The 18,828-nt window shown below is 53.5% G+C and overlaps 1 protein-coding gene across 1 annotated transcript in view; it reads right to left on the minus strand.

Annotated features, from left to right (window-relative positions):
* The window catches only part of PPL (periplakin), an 87,632-nt gene that overhangs the window by 11,467 nt on the left and 57,337 nt on the right, over positions 1 to 18,828 (minus strand). The window contains 12 exon segments of the mRNA XM_032460300.1: positions 292 to 443; positions 990 to 1,136; positions 1,241 to 1,363; positions 2,271 to 2,366; positions 3,303 to 3,410; positions 3,509 to 3,670; positions 4,853 to 4,894; positions 4,986 to 5,111; positions 5,716 to 5,836; positions 6,493 to 6,647; positions 10,778 to 10,792; positions 10,794 to 10,881. Coding sequence (XP_032316191.1) covers positions 292 to 443; positions 990 to 1,136; positions 1,241 to 1,363; positions 2,271 to 2,366; positions 3,303 to 3,410; positions 3,509 to 3,670; positions 4,853 to 4,894; positions 4,986 to 5,111; positions 5,716 to 5,836; positions 6,493 to 6,647; positions 10,778 to 10,792; positions 10,794 to 10,881 — 1,335 coding nt within the window.

The raw sequence follows: 18,828 nt of genomic DNA on the forward strand, positions 1-18,828 counted from the left end.
GGAGCCAGCGTGGGGGATGAGGGTGCAGTCAGGGAAGGCTTCAAAGGAGAGGTGACACCTGGGCTGGGTCTTCAAGCCAAGAGGCCTGAGCCTGTAAGGCAGTGGGTAGGTGTCCGGGTAGAGGGAGCAGCATGTGCAAAGGCCCAGAGGCACTGGCAGAGGAACTACTCTCTGAACTGTGCTTACACACCACACATCAGCCTGGCCAATGGGATCTGCAGCTGTGGGGTGTTAGTGGCACCCTGAGGCTGAGATGGGGGGTCAAGGTAGTGGGGCCAGCCAACACTGTACCTGTCGGCCAGAGCCAGGGCCTCGGGGTCAGTGGGGGGGATCATGAAGCAGACGGCTGGGGCAGTCAGCTTGTTCCCTGCGCTGTCCGTGAGCTCCCAGCTGTCCCCGTTGTTCCTCTGCAGGGTGTAGCTGTAGCCCCGAGAGATCAGGCCCTGGCAAGGGGACAGGCCAGTCAGAACGCACAGAGAAACCTGCCCCGGTCAGTGGCCAGGGGCCCAGTACAGTCTCATCCCTGCCTCTCACTCTGAGACCTGGGGAGTCTTAGCCTGTCTCCTAGACCCTTCCCAAGATGGGGCAACACCAAGGGAACATGTGTTGGGGCTGCCGGCCCAGCACCTGCCTGGATTTCCCTTTGGGTGCACCCCCACACCCTGCAGTCCCGTGTGCTCTTATCCCTTCCTTCCCTGACTTCTTGGGATGGACATGTGACTCAGAGTGGGCCAGTGAGAACCTCCACTGGGAGTTCTGCTGGAATGACTGGGGCTGCTAAACTGGCAGAACAGGCCAGGGTCGCAGTTGGGGTGGTGCGGGGGGTTGGCAGAGAGTGACCCCAATGACAGAGATGAACACAGGTTCCTGAAAACATTCAAGTCCCTACATATAGCCATGCCACCCCTAAAGCCTTTCAGTGACATGAGAAGAGGCAGACCTGGGCTCAGCCTGCCTGGGGCACCTGGGGCGTCTGGGCAGTGGCTCACCTGGTCACCCTCAAAGTCACAGAGGGCCTCCACGGGGATGGGTTGCAGTGGCGTCTCCCGGCGGTACTTGAGGGGCACCACCTGCTGCCCTCGCTTCTGCAGGCCCCGCACCACATGCTCATACTTGTCCAGAGCCTTCTCTTGGTCCTGAATGCGGAGAAGAGCGCCTAGGTGAGACCTTCCTGGGGCAGGAGGCAGTGCCCGGTCGGCAGGTAGGGAGCTGGGCAGGGCCCTGCCTGGGCACCACTCACATCCAGCTCCCGCAGCAGCAATTCAATCTGGTATCGGTCTTTGAAGTCAGGGCTGTACTTCTGGTTCAGGTCCGAGTCCACCTTGCGCAGCAGCTCCTGGGCGTCCTTCACGTCTTTGTGGAACTAGGGGAGACCAGGTGGCCTTATTACGGACAGGAAACCACTAGGATGCCTGGCTATGGCTTTAAGCCAGCTCCCCAGTGGGGCTGAGACACCCAAACAGGAGTTAGTTCCATTAGTGTCATCTGAGTTCAGGTGCCCCCACACGACATACTCGTAAGACTAATGTGCGGACCTCTTGTTAAAAACATACATTCTGGTGGAAACAACACGGTATCCATCAACAGGGGAAGGGATAAACAGTATGGTCCATGTGCATGATGGAATATTATTCAGCCAAGAAAAGGAATGAAGTTTTGGTTCATGCTACAAAACGATGAACCTCAAAAACATCAGGTTCAGTGAAAGAGCCAGACACAAAAGGCCACGTACCATGTGACTGCACATCTATGAAATATCTAGAAGAGGCAAATCCGAAGAAACAGAAAGCAGAAGGGAGGGTAGAGCTCCTGGGTTCAAATCCCCAGTATGTTAGAGGTTACCAGGGGTTGGAATGAGGAGCCATTGTTTAGTGGATACAGTGTTTCTATTTGGGGTGATGAAAAAGTTTTGGAAAGACAGTGGTGATGGTTGCACAACACTGTGAATGTAATGAATGCCACTGGATTGAACACTTAAAAATGGATAAAATGGTAAATTATATATATATTTTACCAAAATTAAAACCCCACACACCTATTCCTGGGCCTGTGCTATCCTGGTGAGTCAGACTCTCTAGCTCCAGCCCCTAGGGAAGGCGGACAAGGGCTCGGCAAGCTTGGGGTGCCCATGCACACTACTTGAAACATAGACACTGCAAGGCCTGGGGATGCAGCCCTGCAAGGCTCCTGGAGGAAGTGGCACCAAGGCCACAAATGAGCCAAATAGACACTGAGTGCTCCCACAAGTGGCGCTCTGGACTAACAGTTACCTGGTGGTAGTCTTCCATATACTTCAGGTGGCTCTCCTCACAGATAAGCAGGTTCAGATACTCCTTCCAGTCTGCGTGCACTGCCTCCATGTGAGCCTGACAGGAGAAAGGGGGCAGATTGCTGCTGGCCAGGTACCTGAGACACCAGGGGAGAGATGGCAGGATTCCAGACCAAAAAAGGGTAGAGGAGAGGGGCAGCTGGCTTCTGCCTGGGTGTGGCCACCACAGAGACAGTCAGCTCCTGCCCACGAGTGGGAGGAGGAGAGAGGAGAACGTGCTGAGGAGCCAAGAAGTGCTGCTGTGTACGGGTGCTCAGGTTGTGCACTGCACAAGGGATAAGTAGGGGCTGTGTCTGCCCAAAGTGGTGCTTTAAAAAAATTCTCACAAAGGCACTCCCCAAATTCATGGCCACCAGAACACAGACTTTATTTGGACATAGAGTCTTTGCCGATGTAGTTGGTTAAGGATCTCTAGAGGAAATCATCCTGGATTTAGGGTGGACCCTAAATCCAATGTTTGATATTCTTCGAAGAAGAGATGACACCCAGGTGAGAAGATCACGTGAAAACACAGGCAGATATAGGAATGATGCAGCTCCAAACCAGGGAACGCCAAGGCTTGCCAGCAAGAAGCAAAGAAAGGACAAGGAAGGATTCTCCCCTGGAGCCTTCGGAGGAAGCAAGCCTGCCAACACCTTGGTTTCCAACTTCTGGCCTCCAAAACCAAGAGAGAATAACTTCTTGTTGTTTAAAGCCACCATGTTTGTGGTCACTTGTTACAGCAACAATAGCAAACTAATATGGGCACCGCATGGGCTTCAGAAGTCTAGGGGCCGAGGGCAGGACATGGCAAAAGATCAAGGTAATGAGAGGAGGCACAGCAAGAGGAGACGGCAAGATGGAAAGACGGACAAACAGACACAGAATGAAGGACCCCCCACCTTGGTGGGGGGCTGCCCAGGTGCAAGCGGCCCACAGCAGAGGCTACCCTGAGGCCAGCCTGAAGGAGGCAGCCCCTCCCAGGCTCACACACCTCAATGGAGTTCCTCCCGGGATGCTCGGCTGCAAGCAGCTGGTCACCCTCGCTGTGCAGCTTGTTGATTCTCTCTTCTTTGGCCTCCAGGTTCCGGTTGATGAAATTCTGCAGGGTTGGGGTGGTGGAGAGGCTCAGAGCCCAGCCTGGCAGCCTCAGGCTTCCCACCGGCACCCCCGCCTGGGCCCGCAGAGCCCAGCGCCTACCTCGTACTGCCGCCGGCGGCTGGGGTAGTCGAGGTTGTGGTCGCTCCAGTCGTACTGCATGCGGCCCCGGGCCTGCTGGTCCAGCCAGTACAGCTCGTTGGTGCAGCGCTGCATGTAGTCCTGCAGCGAGCTCAGGTGCTCCTGCCGCGCCTGGGACGCCGCCTGCGGATGGGGCGAGGACAGGGCTGCAGCCTCCTGCTCAGCTGGACTCCCCTGGATAAGTCGGCTGACTGCCCGGAACCCCTCCATTCACTCAGCAAACATTTACTGAGCACCTACTAAGTGCTGGGCGTGGCTCCAGGCACTGCAAATACAGCAGTGAGCAGCACAGACAAAACCCTCACAGAACTGAAACATTTTTGTGGAGCCTCAGTTTACCCATCTGCAAAAGGGGGCTAATGACAGCACTAATCTCACAGGGCCCAAGCCTGGTGTTCCATAAATGCCAGCAGCTATGCCTCCACTTCTGTCTTTAACATGTCATTGCACAGCCGGCTGGGAGGACGGTAGCAAACTACTGCTTTACATCTGAGAAGAAGCCAGGCAGGGAGAGGTGGGAGGAGGGCTGTCTGTGTTTCACTCTGCAAATGAGAACAGCAGCTAACACATACATGGGCATCCACGTGCCAGGACTGTGCTGGGACTTCTCCAGTACTAACTCCTGCAGTCTTCAAAGCACTCCTATGAGCCAGGGATTCGAACTAACTCCATTTTGCAGATGAGGAGCTTGCGTGCAAGGTCTCCCCACCAAAGGAGTGGAGGCAGCCTGGCTGCAGAGCCTCCTCACAATCCTACCGTTGGCACCCGACTCTCATGGCTGAGGTGTCTGCAAGGCCCACAAGGAGGCATCTGTGCATCCTTTGTGCAGTTTTAAAAAGAAGATCTTCTTGGAAGGTTTTGAAAAGGGAAACAGAAAACTTTTGCCTGTTAAGCACATGCATCATACTCGACACACAGTAGGTGCTCAATAAAGAATTAGGAAGCAAACTATAGGATGAGCTGTGTCCTTTGGGTCTTTTGGGGTTTTCCATGAGCACAGGGCAATCGGGGACCCCTCTCAGGCAGGGGCTCGGGGTACCACCTCTTCCCACTTCACCTCCCTCCGTCCTGTTTGTTTGCTTATTTTTGTTTTCTGGGGGGAGGTAATTAGATTTATTTAGTTAGTTATTTTAATGGAGGTGCTGGGGATTGAACCCAGGGCTTCCTGCATACCTAGTAGGCACTCTACCACTGAGCTAGACCCACCCTCCTCCCTCCGTGCTGTTTGAAATGTTTACAGCACATGCTTCCTGTCCCCACTGCCGGGCTCCCCATCCCCCCATCCCATTCCCAGGGGCGTCTCACCAGCAGCTTCTGGTACTTGGCCTGGAGTTCGCTGTTCTGCTCCTGAGGGTGGAGTGGGGGGCATGGGTTAGGGCAGGGGCCGCAGGTGGAAGGCCCTCCTCCCAGGGATCCCCTCCACCTGCCATGCACACACCTTGCCTCCATCCTTGGCCAGGTGGGGCCCAATGGCCTTGACCTCATTGTGGAAGATGTTGTGCTGCTCCACCTGGTGGTCCACCAGCGGCAGGTCCGTCCCAAAGCCCTGGCTGCTCAGCTTGTCCTGGCGTGGCGCGTGGAGAGACCACACGCGCACAGGGTGGGCCGGGGGCTCAGGACTCACAGCCCACTGGTACCCCGTCCCCCGTGAGCCTTGGCTTCCCACCTCACAGCACCGGCCGAGGAGTGAGCGGAGTGGCCCTGGAGGGACTCGAGGACAGGCTGTCACCTCTCCTGCCACATCTCATCTTGTTTTATCCCACAGCCACCTCAGAGGCTCTCACAGTTGCCGTTTCCATTTCACAGTTGGGGAAACAGAAACCAGCCAGGGGAGTCACTTGCTTAGGGTCACACTAGTAGCCAGGCTTCTCCATGGTGGAGACAGGCTAGCGAAGGCACAGGAAGGGCAGCAGCCAGCCAGAAATCTGGCCGCTCCCTCCAGCCTGCTAGGACCTCAATGATCCCGGGAGGCTCCCAGTTGCCACCACTTCTGCTGTGTGACCCTGGGCTAGCTGCCGCACCTTTCTGAGTCTTGCTCATCTTATCGACACAAACATTGGTAAACACTGGGAACACGACTCCCTCCCCAGCAGGACTGTGGCACCTGTTAAATGGTGAGGGTCTCCCGGCCCACATGCAGCCCCCTCCCAGATGAACCTGGGCTGTACCAGCTTTTCCTCCACCAGCGCCTCCCAGTTGACCTGTGGGTCCACCTCCTTCACTGCCAGGTTGTAGATCTGCTTGTGTTTCACACGGAGGTTGGTCACACGTTCCCTCAGCTGACGGATGCTGAGTGAGGAGAGCAGCCACCCTGGTTAGCGGGGCTGGTTGATGTGGGCACTGCCTACAACCCAAGGAGGGGCCTCCCACCCCAACCCCCGGCCTCAGCTTTCTGCTCGGTGGTCTGGAAGGACAGGTTCACAGTGGCCTTGGGTTCCAGGCAGTCACTCCCACCTTGCTCCTGTCCACTTTCCTTCATCCTGCCTTCCCTATCAATGTTTCCTGAGGGCCTACTCTGTGCCCAGAACCATAGAAGGTTCCAGAAGAAACAGGCATATCTGTTGCTCTCTGAGCCCACCGTCCAGAAGGACCATTGGGTGCTGTGGGCTGTGTCAGGGACAGCGGTTTCTGCACACCTGAGCTGAGGCGAGAGCCACAAGCTTGGGGAGCCAGGTGGGCAGCAGGCCAGGGGGCAGCATGTTCACAGGCCAGGAGGTTAGGCAGCGCGGCAGGCAGGGGCTGTGGCGGCCGCACTCTGACCAGAACAGTGGACACCAGGGCTCTGAGCCTCAGTTTCCTGGACTGCAGAATGGGTTGTCGTGAGGATGATGGGAAGTGTTTAGTAGGTGCTGGAATTCAGTCAGCCCTCTCCCTGACTCGGTTTCTGATTGCTGAGTGGCTGCAGCCCTGCTGCCCCGGCCCTGCGCAGCTCCCTCTGGACCTACTCTTCGGCGATCATGTCCCCCTGGGGGTGCTTCATGTGCTTGGCGATGGCCGCGTCCGCCTCCAGCACATACAGCAGCTTCTCCGAGTCTGACACCTTCTGCAGGGCCACATCCCGGTGCTCCGGCTGCTGGCCCTCCTGCAGCCGGGCCAGGTCCTGTGAGAGTCACAAAGGGGAGGGGGACAGTAAGCAGGGACTCAGCGGGCACTGCTGGGATGGGAGGGGCAGGAGGATAGGGGTCAGAGAGGGGCTCCCTTGGCCAGGCCCAGCCTCTCCTTAAGGGCCTCCTTATGGACAGAGAGACATGGCCCTGCCCCCTAGCCCAGTGGGGACCCCACAGAAAGGCAGGTTGACAGATAAACCTCATAAGGGTGACTGCAAGTTCATACAAGCTGGTGTTTACAAGGAGACACAGCAGAGGGGGAATGAGGGGGACTGGCTTTAGCACCAGGGCTCATCACCCTCTGAGGCCAAGAATAAAAGAAGAAAGGGAAGAGTGTTCTAGGCAGAGGGAATAGCCTGTGCAAAGGCCCTGTGGCATGAAAGGACAGCTGAGACTGAGGCCAGTGATTGAGGCTAGAAGTGTTGGGGGAGGAAGTGGGAGAGAAAGCGGAGCAGGGCCAGAGCAAAGAATGGCTGGAGGGCAGAGACAAGGCCCCACCTATCCTTAGAGGAGATTCCTCTAGGAGCTCTGCTGGCAAGAGAGTAGAGCTGGGACGACACTCAGTGGTTGTGACAGGGCCCTGGTGAAAGCTGAGGGTGGGCCAGGCTGGGGTGTCGCCAACAGAAATGGCGAGAATGAACAAAGTGGGGGGTGTCCGCAAGGTACCGTTGATAAGTCGCTGATGAGTCCAGGGTTTCTGCTTATTTAGGGAAGAGTGGTGAGTTGGCAGTGGAGACAGCCTATTAATTCACTTAGTCCACATTCAGGGAGTGCGGCCGGGCACTGTGCCGGGACCCCGGGCCCAGGGGGCACAAGTCAGAGACTGGACTGAGCACAGACCGGAGGTCACACGGGGGGCCTAGTGAGGCCAGTCCCCTGCCCTCGCTGGGTCTCAGAATCCCCATCTCTGCAATGGGAATAAGAGAAACTCCTGCTTTGAAGAGGCTTTCAGGTGACCTGAGGACTCTCCCTCGGCAGTGAGAAGAAGGGAGCACAGACTGGCTCCGTCAGGGATGAGCCTCGAAACCACGCAAGTGAGAGGAGCCGGACGGGAAGGCCATGCCATGTGGGATTCATTTATGGGAGCCAGTCCACAGACAGAAGGCGGATGGGTGGTTGCCAGGGGCTTGGCGGGGGTCGGGGGGGAATCTGCGGTAAATGGCCACAGGAGATCCTGCGAGGGAACGAAAATGTTCCGAAACCGACATGGACACGGCTGTGCCACTCGTGAAGGTAGTAAAAATGCTGCGCTGCGCACTTGAGGGGTTTTTTCCTGATCCGTAGAACATGCCTCAATAAAGCTGTTAAAACAGAGAAAGGAAGAAAGGAGGAAGAAGTAGCGAAAGAAAAAAAGTGAACGGAGGTATGCGGTGCCTGGTACCGTCTCTCAGGGGAAGAGAAGGCATCCAGTCCGACCTTCCTGGGCTCCCTCCGGGAGGGCTGGGCGGGGAGGGGGCCTAGCACCCTGAGGGGCTTGGAGGCGAGGCCCATGTGTCTGCAGGCCACCTGTGCTGGACCATTACCCCACTCCGGGTGAGTCTGGCCAGGGAAAAAAAGTACAACAAAATGTCATGGTTCTCGGCTTGGGTGGAATTTTATCGGCTCCATCAGCACTGGCTGATCTGAAGCTCTGCTGGGCAGTTATGGTGTCAAAGATTAATTGTGCAAAAGGAGGGAGTAAATTAATCATCTCCTGACCCATGCAGGTGCAGGTGCTGTGTGGGAGAGCGAGCGCTCTCCAGCCGAGACGAGAGAACAAGCAGCCGAGAGGGGCGTGTAGGTGTTCCGGAGTCCAGCCCAGACGGACCAACGGGGACGGTGGTCAGCACAGTGGTAGCTCTGGGGAATACGGATTGGAAATGTCCTCTGTCTTCACCCAAGTTGTGGTTCCATGGGTACCCACTGATGCAAAAACTCACAGGGGTGAACTCTTAAAATCTGGATGCTTTCCATAGACCTTGTATAGAGAAGCTTTGTACTTTTTTCTTGCAGGGGGAGGTAATAAGGTTTGTTTGTTTGCTTATTTAATGGAGATACTGGGGATTGAACCCAGGACCTACCTAAGTTCATGTTATGTGAATCTCACTTCAGTTTAAAAAAAATAGGAAAATTCAAGAGAACTTTTGGGTAATAAAATTAATAATGATGTTTTCTTCTGAAAAAAGGAAGGAAGGAAGGAAGAGAAAAGACAGAAAGATTAGCCCATGCAGGCTTCAAAGCGTGGTTTCTTTTGTCAAGTTTTGTTGATGTGAATTAGAAAAAAAAAACAGTTCAAAATTATCTCCCAAAGACATCTTTGTTACTTTGAGTCACTACTCTAAGCAAATAAAACGAGAGGGCTGAACCCTATTCACAGGCGTGCGCGTGCGTGCGCACACACACACACACACACACACACACACACACACACGAGAAAAGGTCAGAAATGCACCGAATGTTCAGTGATGATAGTTCTGATGGTGGAATTAATACTCGATCTTAATTTGCTTCTTTATACTTGTTTTTTGGTCCCGAAATGTTTGTAAGGAACACATATTACTTTTATTAGGACACACCCCACCACAGTGAAAAGCTGTTTTCATTTAGGAAAGCACACGCCACCACTGAAGCCATGAGAGGGGACATAGAAAATCACCAGAGGAGCTGGCGGAGGGGGAGGGAAAGATGCCACTGAAGCTGGAAAGAAAGGTGGGAAGTGGGGGCAGGGGAGGGGGCCCTTGCAGGGAGCAGGGTCCCCTCTTGCCTTTCCCCTCCCCACACCCCCACTTCTGACCTCCCCCCCAGCTGTGCCATCCGCAACCCACCCCCATCCCTCCAGCCTCCGGGCTGTCTGTGGACTGGCCCTCGGGTGGGTGGACCTGGGTGGTCAGAGGAGGGGCAGCCATGGCTGGGACCCCGGGACATCACTGGGTTCAGCTGGATCTTGATCTCCCTTGTGACCTGTCCACCCTCAGCACCTGACTCCTCTGGACCTGCTTCTCTGTCACCCCAGGTAGGAATGCAGATGAAATACAGACCGCCCAGTCAAATTCAAATTTCAGGTAAACAACAGATAATACTGTAATATAAGTATAACCCAAATAGTACACGGGACATACTTAGACCAAAAAAAAAAAAGTATTTGTGTTCTGAAACTCAAATTTAACTGGATATCCTGTATTCTTATTTCCTAAATCTAGTACCCCTACCTCTGGGATGGCTTGAGGACCAGCTCTATCCCTGACATGGTCACCCTGGACCTCTCTAAACCTCAGTTTCTCCAGCTACAAAAAAGGTAAAAACTCAACTGCACTGGCTGGTGGAGGGTTTAAAGAGGAGGTGGTCATCTTAGCACCATGCAGGTGTGAGCTCAGCTCCATTGTCGTGCATGGAGCAGAGTCCCCAGGGAACCTACGGGCTCAGAGCGGTTGTCATCCCCATTTTACAGGAGGGGAAACTGAGGCACAGAGAGAGGAAAGTGTTGTGCCCAGCCCACATCCAAGCAGTGGCAGTGGTATGAGGAGTTAGGATGCTGGAATTTGACACAACATTATAAAATGATTATAAATCAATAAAAAATGTTAAAAAAAAGAAGTAAGGATGCTGATAATATTGAGTCCTGTGCTGCATCTGCAAAATCTCATCCAATCTTTACGGCTGCCCAGGAGATAGGGACGATCACTCTTACCCTTTCAGAGGGAATCACCGGCACAGAAAGGTGTGGTGACTTGCTCAAGGTCACACAGTCGGTGGCAAAGCTGGGATCCTAACCAGGGCCTGGTTCCTGAGACTGGCTCTCCTCCAGATGGGCCCATAAACTGCAGGAGCTTAGTGCCCGGGGTGGAGGAGCTGGTGTTAACGGCAATCATGAGGCTCCTCTCTTCAGTGCGTCTCTACCTCTACCTCTGACATTTGGGGCCAGGTCATTCCGTGTGTGGGGCCATTCTGTGCACTGGAGGGTGTGTAGCAGCCTCCCTGGCCTCCACCATGGGATGCTCCTCTACTGCACTGTGATGGCTAAAAACGTCTCCAGATGTGACCACAGGTCCCCTGGGGCAGAATCACACCCAGGAGAGATCCAGAGGGGGTCCTGAGTGGGGCTGGCAGCACAGGGAGCACCGGGGTGGGAGGTGGGGGCACTCACGCTCTGCATCTTGGCCTTCTGTGTCCACAATGTTCCTCTCCACCTGGTCGGCATTCTTCTGCAGCTGCTCGATCAGCTCTGACAACTCCTTGTTAGAGATGCTGCTGGCAGAAGAGGGGAGGTGAGCCGAGGGCCTGGAGGGCAGGGGGGGCCAGCCTCCCAGGCTGTCTGCAGCCCCAGCTCGGAGCAGGAGCTGCCCGGGGAGCCTCGGATGGAGCTTGGCTTCCCTCCAGGTGATGTAACTAAATTCCCAGAAACGATGCAGCACGTGGTAGGGAAATCAGCCCCTACTCTGGCCATCACCCTAATGCTTCTATTTTGCTATGTTGGCAGAGCTCACTTAATAAGATGTAACTCACATATCATAAAATTCACCCTTTTTTTCTTTTAGAATTTTTTTCTAATGGAGGCACTGGGGATTGAACCCAGGACCTTGCACATGCTAAGCACACGCTCTGTCACTGAGCTCTACACACTCCCCCAAACTCACTCTTTTAAAGTGTATAATTCAATGGTGTTTAGCATATTCACAAGGTTGTATAACCATCCTCACTATGTAACTCCAGAATATTTTCTTAACCTCAGGAAGAAACCTCGTATGTACCCTTTAGCACTCACTCCCCATTTCCCCTCCCAGCAGCCCCTATAACCAGGAATCTGCTTTCTGTCTCTATGGATTTGCCTGTTCTGGACGTTTCATGGAAACGGAATCATATAATACGAGGCCTTTTGTGTCTAACTTCTTTCACTTAACATAATGTTTTTGACGGTCATCCATGTTGTAGCGAGTCTCAGTGCTTCATTCCTCTTTACGGCTGTGTAATATTCCATGGTGTGGATATTCCACATTTTCTTTATCCAGTTATCCACTGACGGACAGCTGGGTTGTTTCCACCTTTGGGCCATTATGAATCAGGCTGCTATGAGCATTCAGGTACAAGGTTTTATGCAAACACCATTGTTATGAAATATCTGATACTTTTCTTTCAGTCTACTACTCTTTATATTTAATTAATTTACTAAAAAGGGGAACTTGCTCTCCCCTTTGCAAACAGAAATCCAGAAGCCCTTGCCATCAGTGGAGGTAATTGTCAATATAAATTCCATGGAAATAAAATGGCAGCATTAAGTTCTAGCTGGACACTCGGCCATCTGCACATGTTGAGCCAGAGCCCTGCCCTCTCCTGCTTAAAAGCAGAGCTTGGCACGTACTGCAGCCAACTTAGAGTGGAGCTAACACCAAGCTAAGACCTCCTGGGTGCTAAGACCTCTCTGAGAGAGACCTGAAATCAGAACAGCTTTCTCACTTGGTCTTTCCGTGTTCTCTCCGGTCATATCTGTCAGCATCGCTCCTCCCTACCCATAGAAATCACATCACAGACCACTCTGGCAAATGCTACTGTGGGAGTGAAGACCTTGGCTCTGGAACCAGATGTGGGTTCTGGCTGTGAGACTTGGCCAAGCTGCTGTCCCTCTCTGTGCCTCAGCTTCCCTCTGTCAGACAGAATAACTGCACCTTTCCCAGTAGGGGGTTGGGAATGGGAGTGAGGTTATGCAGGCACAGAGCCAGGCACCTGGTAAATCTCACAAAAGTTCATGATTAGAGTTGTTTAAGGAGACTTACTGATCATTGTCCAACTCTGACTGTTCTTTTTTTTTTAAACAAAGGAAGACACAAAGACCAGAGAGGGAAAGCAACTTGGCCAATGTCACATAGCCAGCCAGCGATGGTCAAGATTAGCAGTCAGTAACCCCAGTCTCCATCAAAGATCCTTTTATACCTGATTCCACAGTGGGTCCTGAGCAGCTAAGCACCCAGAAGTATCATTCCACCCACACGCAAGCACTTACTGTGTGCCAGGCCCAGTACTGCACACAGACACAGCCTTGCCCTCTGAGAGTTCATCCCCAGACTGGGAGGAAAACAGCATTTACAGAAATAGTCATGAGACTGAGGTAGGCATGACCAGGGGAGCATCCTGACTGACTGGGTGAGGATAAGGGTGGTCAACGAAGGCTTCCTGGAGGAGGTGGTGGTGCCTGGGTTCTGAAGGATGAAGAGGAGTCTGGGGTTTGTGGGCAGAAGGCTCCAATGAGGAGAGGCCACAGAAGAGGCAGGTCCTATGCATGTCCCTTGGGTGGGCCAGGGCAGGGCTCTTGACCCTTAAGCAGAAGAGGCCACCAGCTCTTCAGAGTGGAACTCCTCAAATCAAGGCCTGGGACCTACCTATTGTGACGTGAAACATTCAGGTTCCCAAACCCTAACCCAGACCCTCTGAATCTGGATCTCCAGAGCATGACCCAAGAAGCTGTATTATTCCTGCTATAAATTTTATAATTGAACCCTCCAGGGTTTCAGGGCCAACATTGCAGGTATACTGGTGTTGGGGGAGTTGGAGAGGGGTGCAGAAACAGGCCAGCAAACAGAAGCTATGAGTCTGTCCAACCATGTCCCAAAACTTGGCTGAGCATCTGCCATGTGCCAGGCCTGGACACACAGGAACTGGGGGAGGGGACGTGGGAAGGAGGGGAGTCTTAGGGAACAAGACCCGGGCCACACCCTCTGCAAAGTCAACCAAAGAGGGAGTCTTTCTCAAAGTGGGGTCCCAGGAACCCCAGTCCTGTAAATTACTCCTGAAATGAAGGCTTTGTCAGTCAAGGTGGTTAGGAAAACCCAACCCCTCAATACATTCATGAGCCAGTAAAGGCTCTGAGAAGTCCTGCAGTGGAGAAAGCTGGTATTTAGTGGAGTGTCCAGGAAAGCTCAGAAAAGGAGACTGTTGATGGAGGATCTGGGTGAGAAGGGGGAAGGCTGCCAGGTCATGGGCCGACCCCCATCACCCACAACCCTGGCTGGGCAGACCCCATGGGGACTGTGAGCACTTCTGCCCCTCAGCCCTACCCCAGCCACTCACCCTCAGCCTGGCCTCACCAGTCAGACGTGGTGAGTCTCAACCCAAATATTTAACCCATGACGGTTTGGGCCACGACTGGGAACCTGCAGGGTGGGTCAGGTGGGGGACTTTGTTCCCTTGGGGCTCAGCCCGGCCCCACCTCAGGGCAAGGCCAGCTCCCAAACCAGCCCCCTCACTGGCTGGGTGGGGCAGGTTCAAGGAAAGTGACTTCTGGACTCCTCCCTGGCCTGCCCATTATTCCAGCTGAAGCCCAGCACCAGAAGGGACCCGGGGTGAGGGGACAGCCAGCCCCAGGGACCTGGCAGTCCTGCTGGAGAACAAAGGACAGCTCAGTGGGAGCTTGTGGTCAGACAAGCGTGGGTTCCAAGTCCTGTTAGGCCACTTACTGCTTGGACCATCCCAGGCAAGCACCTCACCCTTAAGACGCCTCAGTCTCTCCACCTGTCACCTGGGGGTGACAGCTGAGTCATCATGGTAATTTGACACTTACTGAACACACCTCACCAGACAGCAGACACGTTCATGGGCACTACCTTGACAGCATCCTCACACTAACCCCTGGGGAAGGTTTGTCTGCCCTTTTAGAGATGAGGCAACCAAGGCTCAGAGATGTCAAGGCACCTGCCCAGGGTCACACAGCTTATGAATGGGAGCCAGGATCGTCTCCTCAGACAGTCTTGCTCTAGAGGCCACATGATCAAACACTGGGTTACAGCTAGCTACTCACAGAGGTGCAGAGAAAATTACGTGAGCCAACGTATAGCAACCACCACCATCACCACAGTAGTATGAGCTCACATTTACTTTCTACAGCCAAGCTCCCTGCTCACTTCTTAATCTTCATTACAACCTCAGGTAGGTGGTGGCCAAGTGGGTAATCATATAATTATCTCCACTTTACTGATGTGAACATCGAGGACCAGAGAGGTTCAGTAACTTTCCCAAAGTCACACAGTAGTTAAATGTCAGAGCCAGAATTCTAACCCAGGCAGGCCCCAGAGAACAGGCTGGTTAACAACCCCATGTGACAGTCCTGCTGGGCTGCCACCCCACCACAGGTGCTCAACAGATTCACTTAAAGGCCACATGCCCCAAACCCCAATGGGATACCATTGCTCACCCACTAGGATGGCAATAATCAAATACACAGTAACAATTGTTGGCAAGGATGTGGAGAAATCAGAACCCACACACACTGCTGGCCGGACTGTAAAACGGTACAGCCGCTTTGGAAAACAATCTTAAAGTTTCTCAAAAAGTTACACATCAAGGTGCCCACGACCCAGCAATTCTACCTGACATCTGCCCAAGAGAGATGAAAACACAGGTCCACACAAAGACTTGTACACAAATGTTCACAGCAGCGCTACTTACAAGAGACAGAAAGTGGAAACAACATGGTCAACTAATGAATAGATACAATGTGGACCATGCACAGAATGGGATACAATTCTGCCAAAAATGAATGCAGTGCTGATACACACTACAGTATGGGGAAACCCTGAAACCACGATGCTAAGTGAAAGAAGCCAGACACAAAAGGTCACATATGGAATGATTCCACTTACATGAAATGCCTAGAATAGCAAATTCATAGAAGCAAAAAGTAGATTCATGGTGGCCGGGGGCTGGGGTAGGGTTGGGGATTAGGTGGGGAGTGAGTGCTAAAGGGTGTGGGTTTCTTTCTAAGGCGATGAAATACTCTAAAATTGATTATAGTGATGGTTGATAATTCAGTGACTATACTAAAAACCACTGAATTGTACACTTTAAATGAGTGAATTCTATGGTATGTGAGTTATATCTCAAAGCTGTTACCAAAAACATTGGCAAGTGTCATTTAAAAGTTATAGGGCTTCCCTTCTACCCCCACCCCCTTGAATGGGTCCCGCCTTTTATCCTGTTTTCCGTGGAGGCTGGAACAGCTCCAGGTTATGCCCAGCTGCCTGGAAGATGCTGGTTAACACGCAACAGAGGGTTGACCATGTGCCCGGCTGGTGCCAAGCAAATCACAGAGAGATTAGCTCATTTAATCCTAACACCCCTTGAAGTAGCACTGTTTTCCCACTTTACAGATGGGGAAACAGAGGCACGGAGCAACTAGATAACTTGGCCCTGGTCCCACTGCCAGAAAGCGGGGTGGAGCTGGGATTCCAATCCAGGCCTCTGGAGCACAGTCTCAGCACTTCTGCCTTTTGGAGCACTTCTGCCTTTTGGGTTTGGAGTCCTGAATGAGAGGCCCCAAAGGGTCCTGCATTCCCCGCCGCCGTCCAGCTGGCCACGGGAGCGGACCTGTGTCCCCGTGAGAGCTGCAGAGCCCTGTGCCAGGAGCACAGGAATGCGGGCAGGTCGGGCACCAGCAGGGAGGGGGCACAGATCCCAAGAGGGCCGGGAACTGGCTGGGCTGGTCCAGCTTTTCACCCGGCTTCTCATCTTGCTAGTGAGCCACACCAAGGCAGCCAGAAGAGGCACCTGGGGACCGCCAGCCCAACAGATGGAGGCCCAGATACAGCCCTTCCCTATCAACCTCTTCTCAGTTCTGTCCCAGCCACAAAGATGAAAGTCTCCTGGCTGAGTCAGGGAAGCCGAGGTGCCCCCCACCACCACCCAAGAGAAGGGAAGGGACCAGGGAGGCAGATCAGAGTGACAGGCTGGGAGACACACCCAGTTTCCCTCCACTTAGGAGTTTAACACGGACACAGGTGCTGAGGGCAGTGGCCGAGGGCACTGGAAGGTGCCTCCAACGTCATGCAGCCCCACCTGCTCATTACACAGATGAGCAGAATGAGGCCCTTGGAAGCAAAGGCACCCAGCCAAGGTCACACAGGGGACAGCTGGTGTCTGGAGCCAGACAGGGTTCAAATCCTGACTGCACCAACCATTGGTGTAACCTTGGAGGAACTAATTTATATTTCTGGGCCTCAGTTTTATCATCTGTCAAATGGGCAAGATGCATCTTATGTAGGTAAGCGAAGTGGGCAGGGAAGGGTCAGAGTCAGTTCCAGAAACACTAGAATCAGGTTTCAAAGACCAGTCTGGGACTCGAGGACTGAGTTGGAGGTTCAGAGCAGCCTCTGGGGACCCAAAAGCAGATTAGACATCATGTAACTTCACGAGTGGGGTGGCCCTGGTTTCACCAGTGCCTAAAACAGTGCACGGCACTCCAGACACACTCCACAAATATTCATTCTTTTTTTTAATAAGTGTTTTGGGGGGGGTGGTAATTAGGTTTATTTATTTATTTTTAGAGGAGATACTGGGGATTGAACCTAGGACCTCCTGCATGCTAAGCATGTGCTCTACCACTCTGAGCTATACCCTCCCCCAACAAATATTCATTCTAATCACCTAGCACACTGTAGGGGCCCCATAAATGGTGACAATGACCATTCATTCACAAAACATATGTTCACTGCGCTTTTACTCCCCACAGGGCTTGCCATTCACAACAAAGCTGACCCCTTATGTTGCTTCCTGGTCTGTGCATGGGGTTCCGCTTTGGACCGCCTTTCTCTCCTGCGGACCCCTGCTTGCCAGCGGCGCCTGGTCTTGTAAAATAGGTTCCTTCTAAAAAACAGTAACTTCACAGTGCCAAGGGCAGCAAGGTGAACACTTCCAGGGAGGAGGCACATCCATGCAGTGGAATCCTGCATGGAGGACACGTCCCTCCTGCAAAACCCTCCCAGTATCACACAACCTCCACCGCCTGGCTGGAAGCCAGCAGACAAACCCAAGCTGAGGGGTGTTGTACAAAACACTTAACCAGACTTCACCAAGTGTCCAGGTCACAAAAGACAAGACTGAGGAACTGGCAGGCAGGAAGAGACAAGGGAGACATGACAGGGGACAGAAGACAACCTGGCATCCTGAACAGAAAAAGGACATTGCGGGGACTGAGGAGACAGAATAAAGTTCATAGTTTAGTGTTTTTTTTTTTAAAGGTTCCATCTAGATTTTCAGGATTCCCAGTAAACCCCTGTAGGAGTGGATGCTTCTTGGTGATGATGGGGTGTCCAGGATGCCCACCTGTGGACAGGTGGGGTGGTGGGGAGCTGTGGCCCGAGAGCCCACCTGGTAAAAGCTGACGGGGACCCAGGATTCATCCCCAGAAATGGCCCTCTCACCCCAGCCCAGGCTGTGGTCACGGGACGCGAATGGGTTTCACAAGTTGGGTAGAGTCACACCCAGAAGACTAGGGCTATTTCTCTTGAGAATCCACCCTTGTTTTCTTTTCCAGGCCTGAGGAAGCTGGAGCCTGGCGAGGGTCCAGGAAGGTCCAGGAGGACCCAGGTCCCACCCGAGGCACAAAAAGGGCCCCTGTTTACTAAGCCTGGTACAAGAAGGGAAAAGGGGGTGCAGTCTGGCCGAGGGGCTGCCTGGGGCCACCTCGGAGCCCCAGGCTGGGTTTGAGGACACACAGGGACAAACAATGGCTTTCTGGGTCTGAGCCCACAGGCATCAGCCTGGAACAGACATCTCTTTGTGTCTCAGGATGTACTCTGAGTGTTGGAACTTTGAGGAGATGGCTCGGGAGCCTCAAGTGGCATCAGGTACCCTCACTGGGTCACCAGGAGTTAGAAACTCAACTCACAGCCCGACCTGCCTTGCAGGTGGCCACTCACAGCCCAGGAGGTCAGCTACAAAGTGGGGATCTGGGACTGGAACCCAGTGCTGTGATGTCGGGCGCAAGGGGCTGGCCCAGGACAGCCCGTGGTCTGGTCAGTGACCAGAGAGGCAGGGACAGACATTGCTCCCTGGTCACCCAGACTCCGAGGATGCTCCACATGGTAAAGAAGGAGCATACAGGCGTCTCGGGGGACCCTCACCCCACCCGCTGCTAGTCACCTCTTCTTGCTTTGGTTTTGTGTGTGGAGTCCCTTGCCCTTTCCCATGGTGTAGCTGTGTTGCAGCATAACCAGGGGTTAAGTATCCAGACCAAAGGCAGGCAGCCCGGATGCACAGCCTGAATCAGTCCTTATTAAGCTGTCAATGATTGAGCCTTTCTGAGCCTCAGGTTCCCCTTGTGTCACTGGGGGTCATGGCCATCAGCACCCCACAGGGCTGGGGCGCGGTTAATTGAGAAAGCAGACACAAAGTGCTGCTCCAGGGGAGGCCAGTCTCTCTCTTTCCACCTGG

This window comes from Camelus ferus, chromosome 18, assembly GCF_009834535.1.
Source record: "Camelus ferus isolate YT-003-E chromosome 18, BCGSAC_Cfer_1.0, whole genome shotgun sequence".
NCBI classification, from domain to species: Eukaryota; Metazoa; Chordata; class Mammalia; order Artiodactyla; family Camelidae; genus Camelus; species Camelus ferus.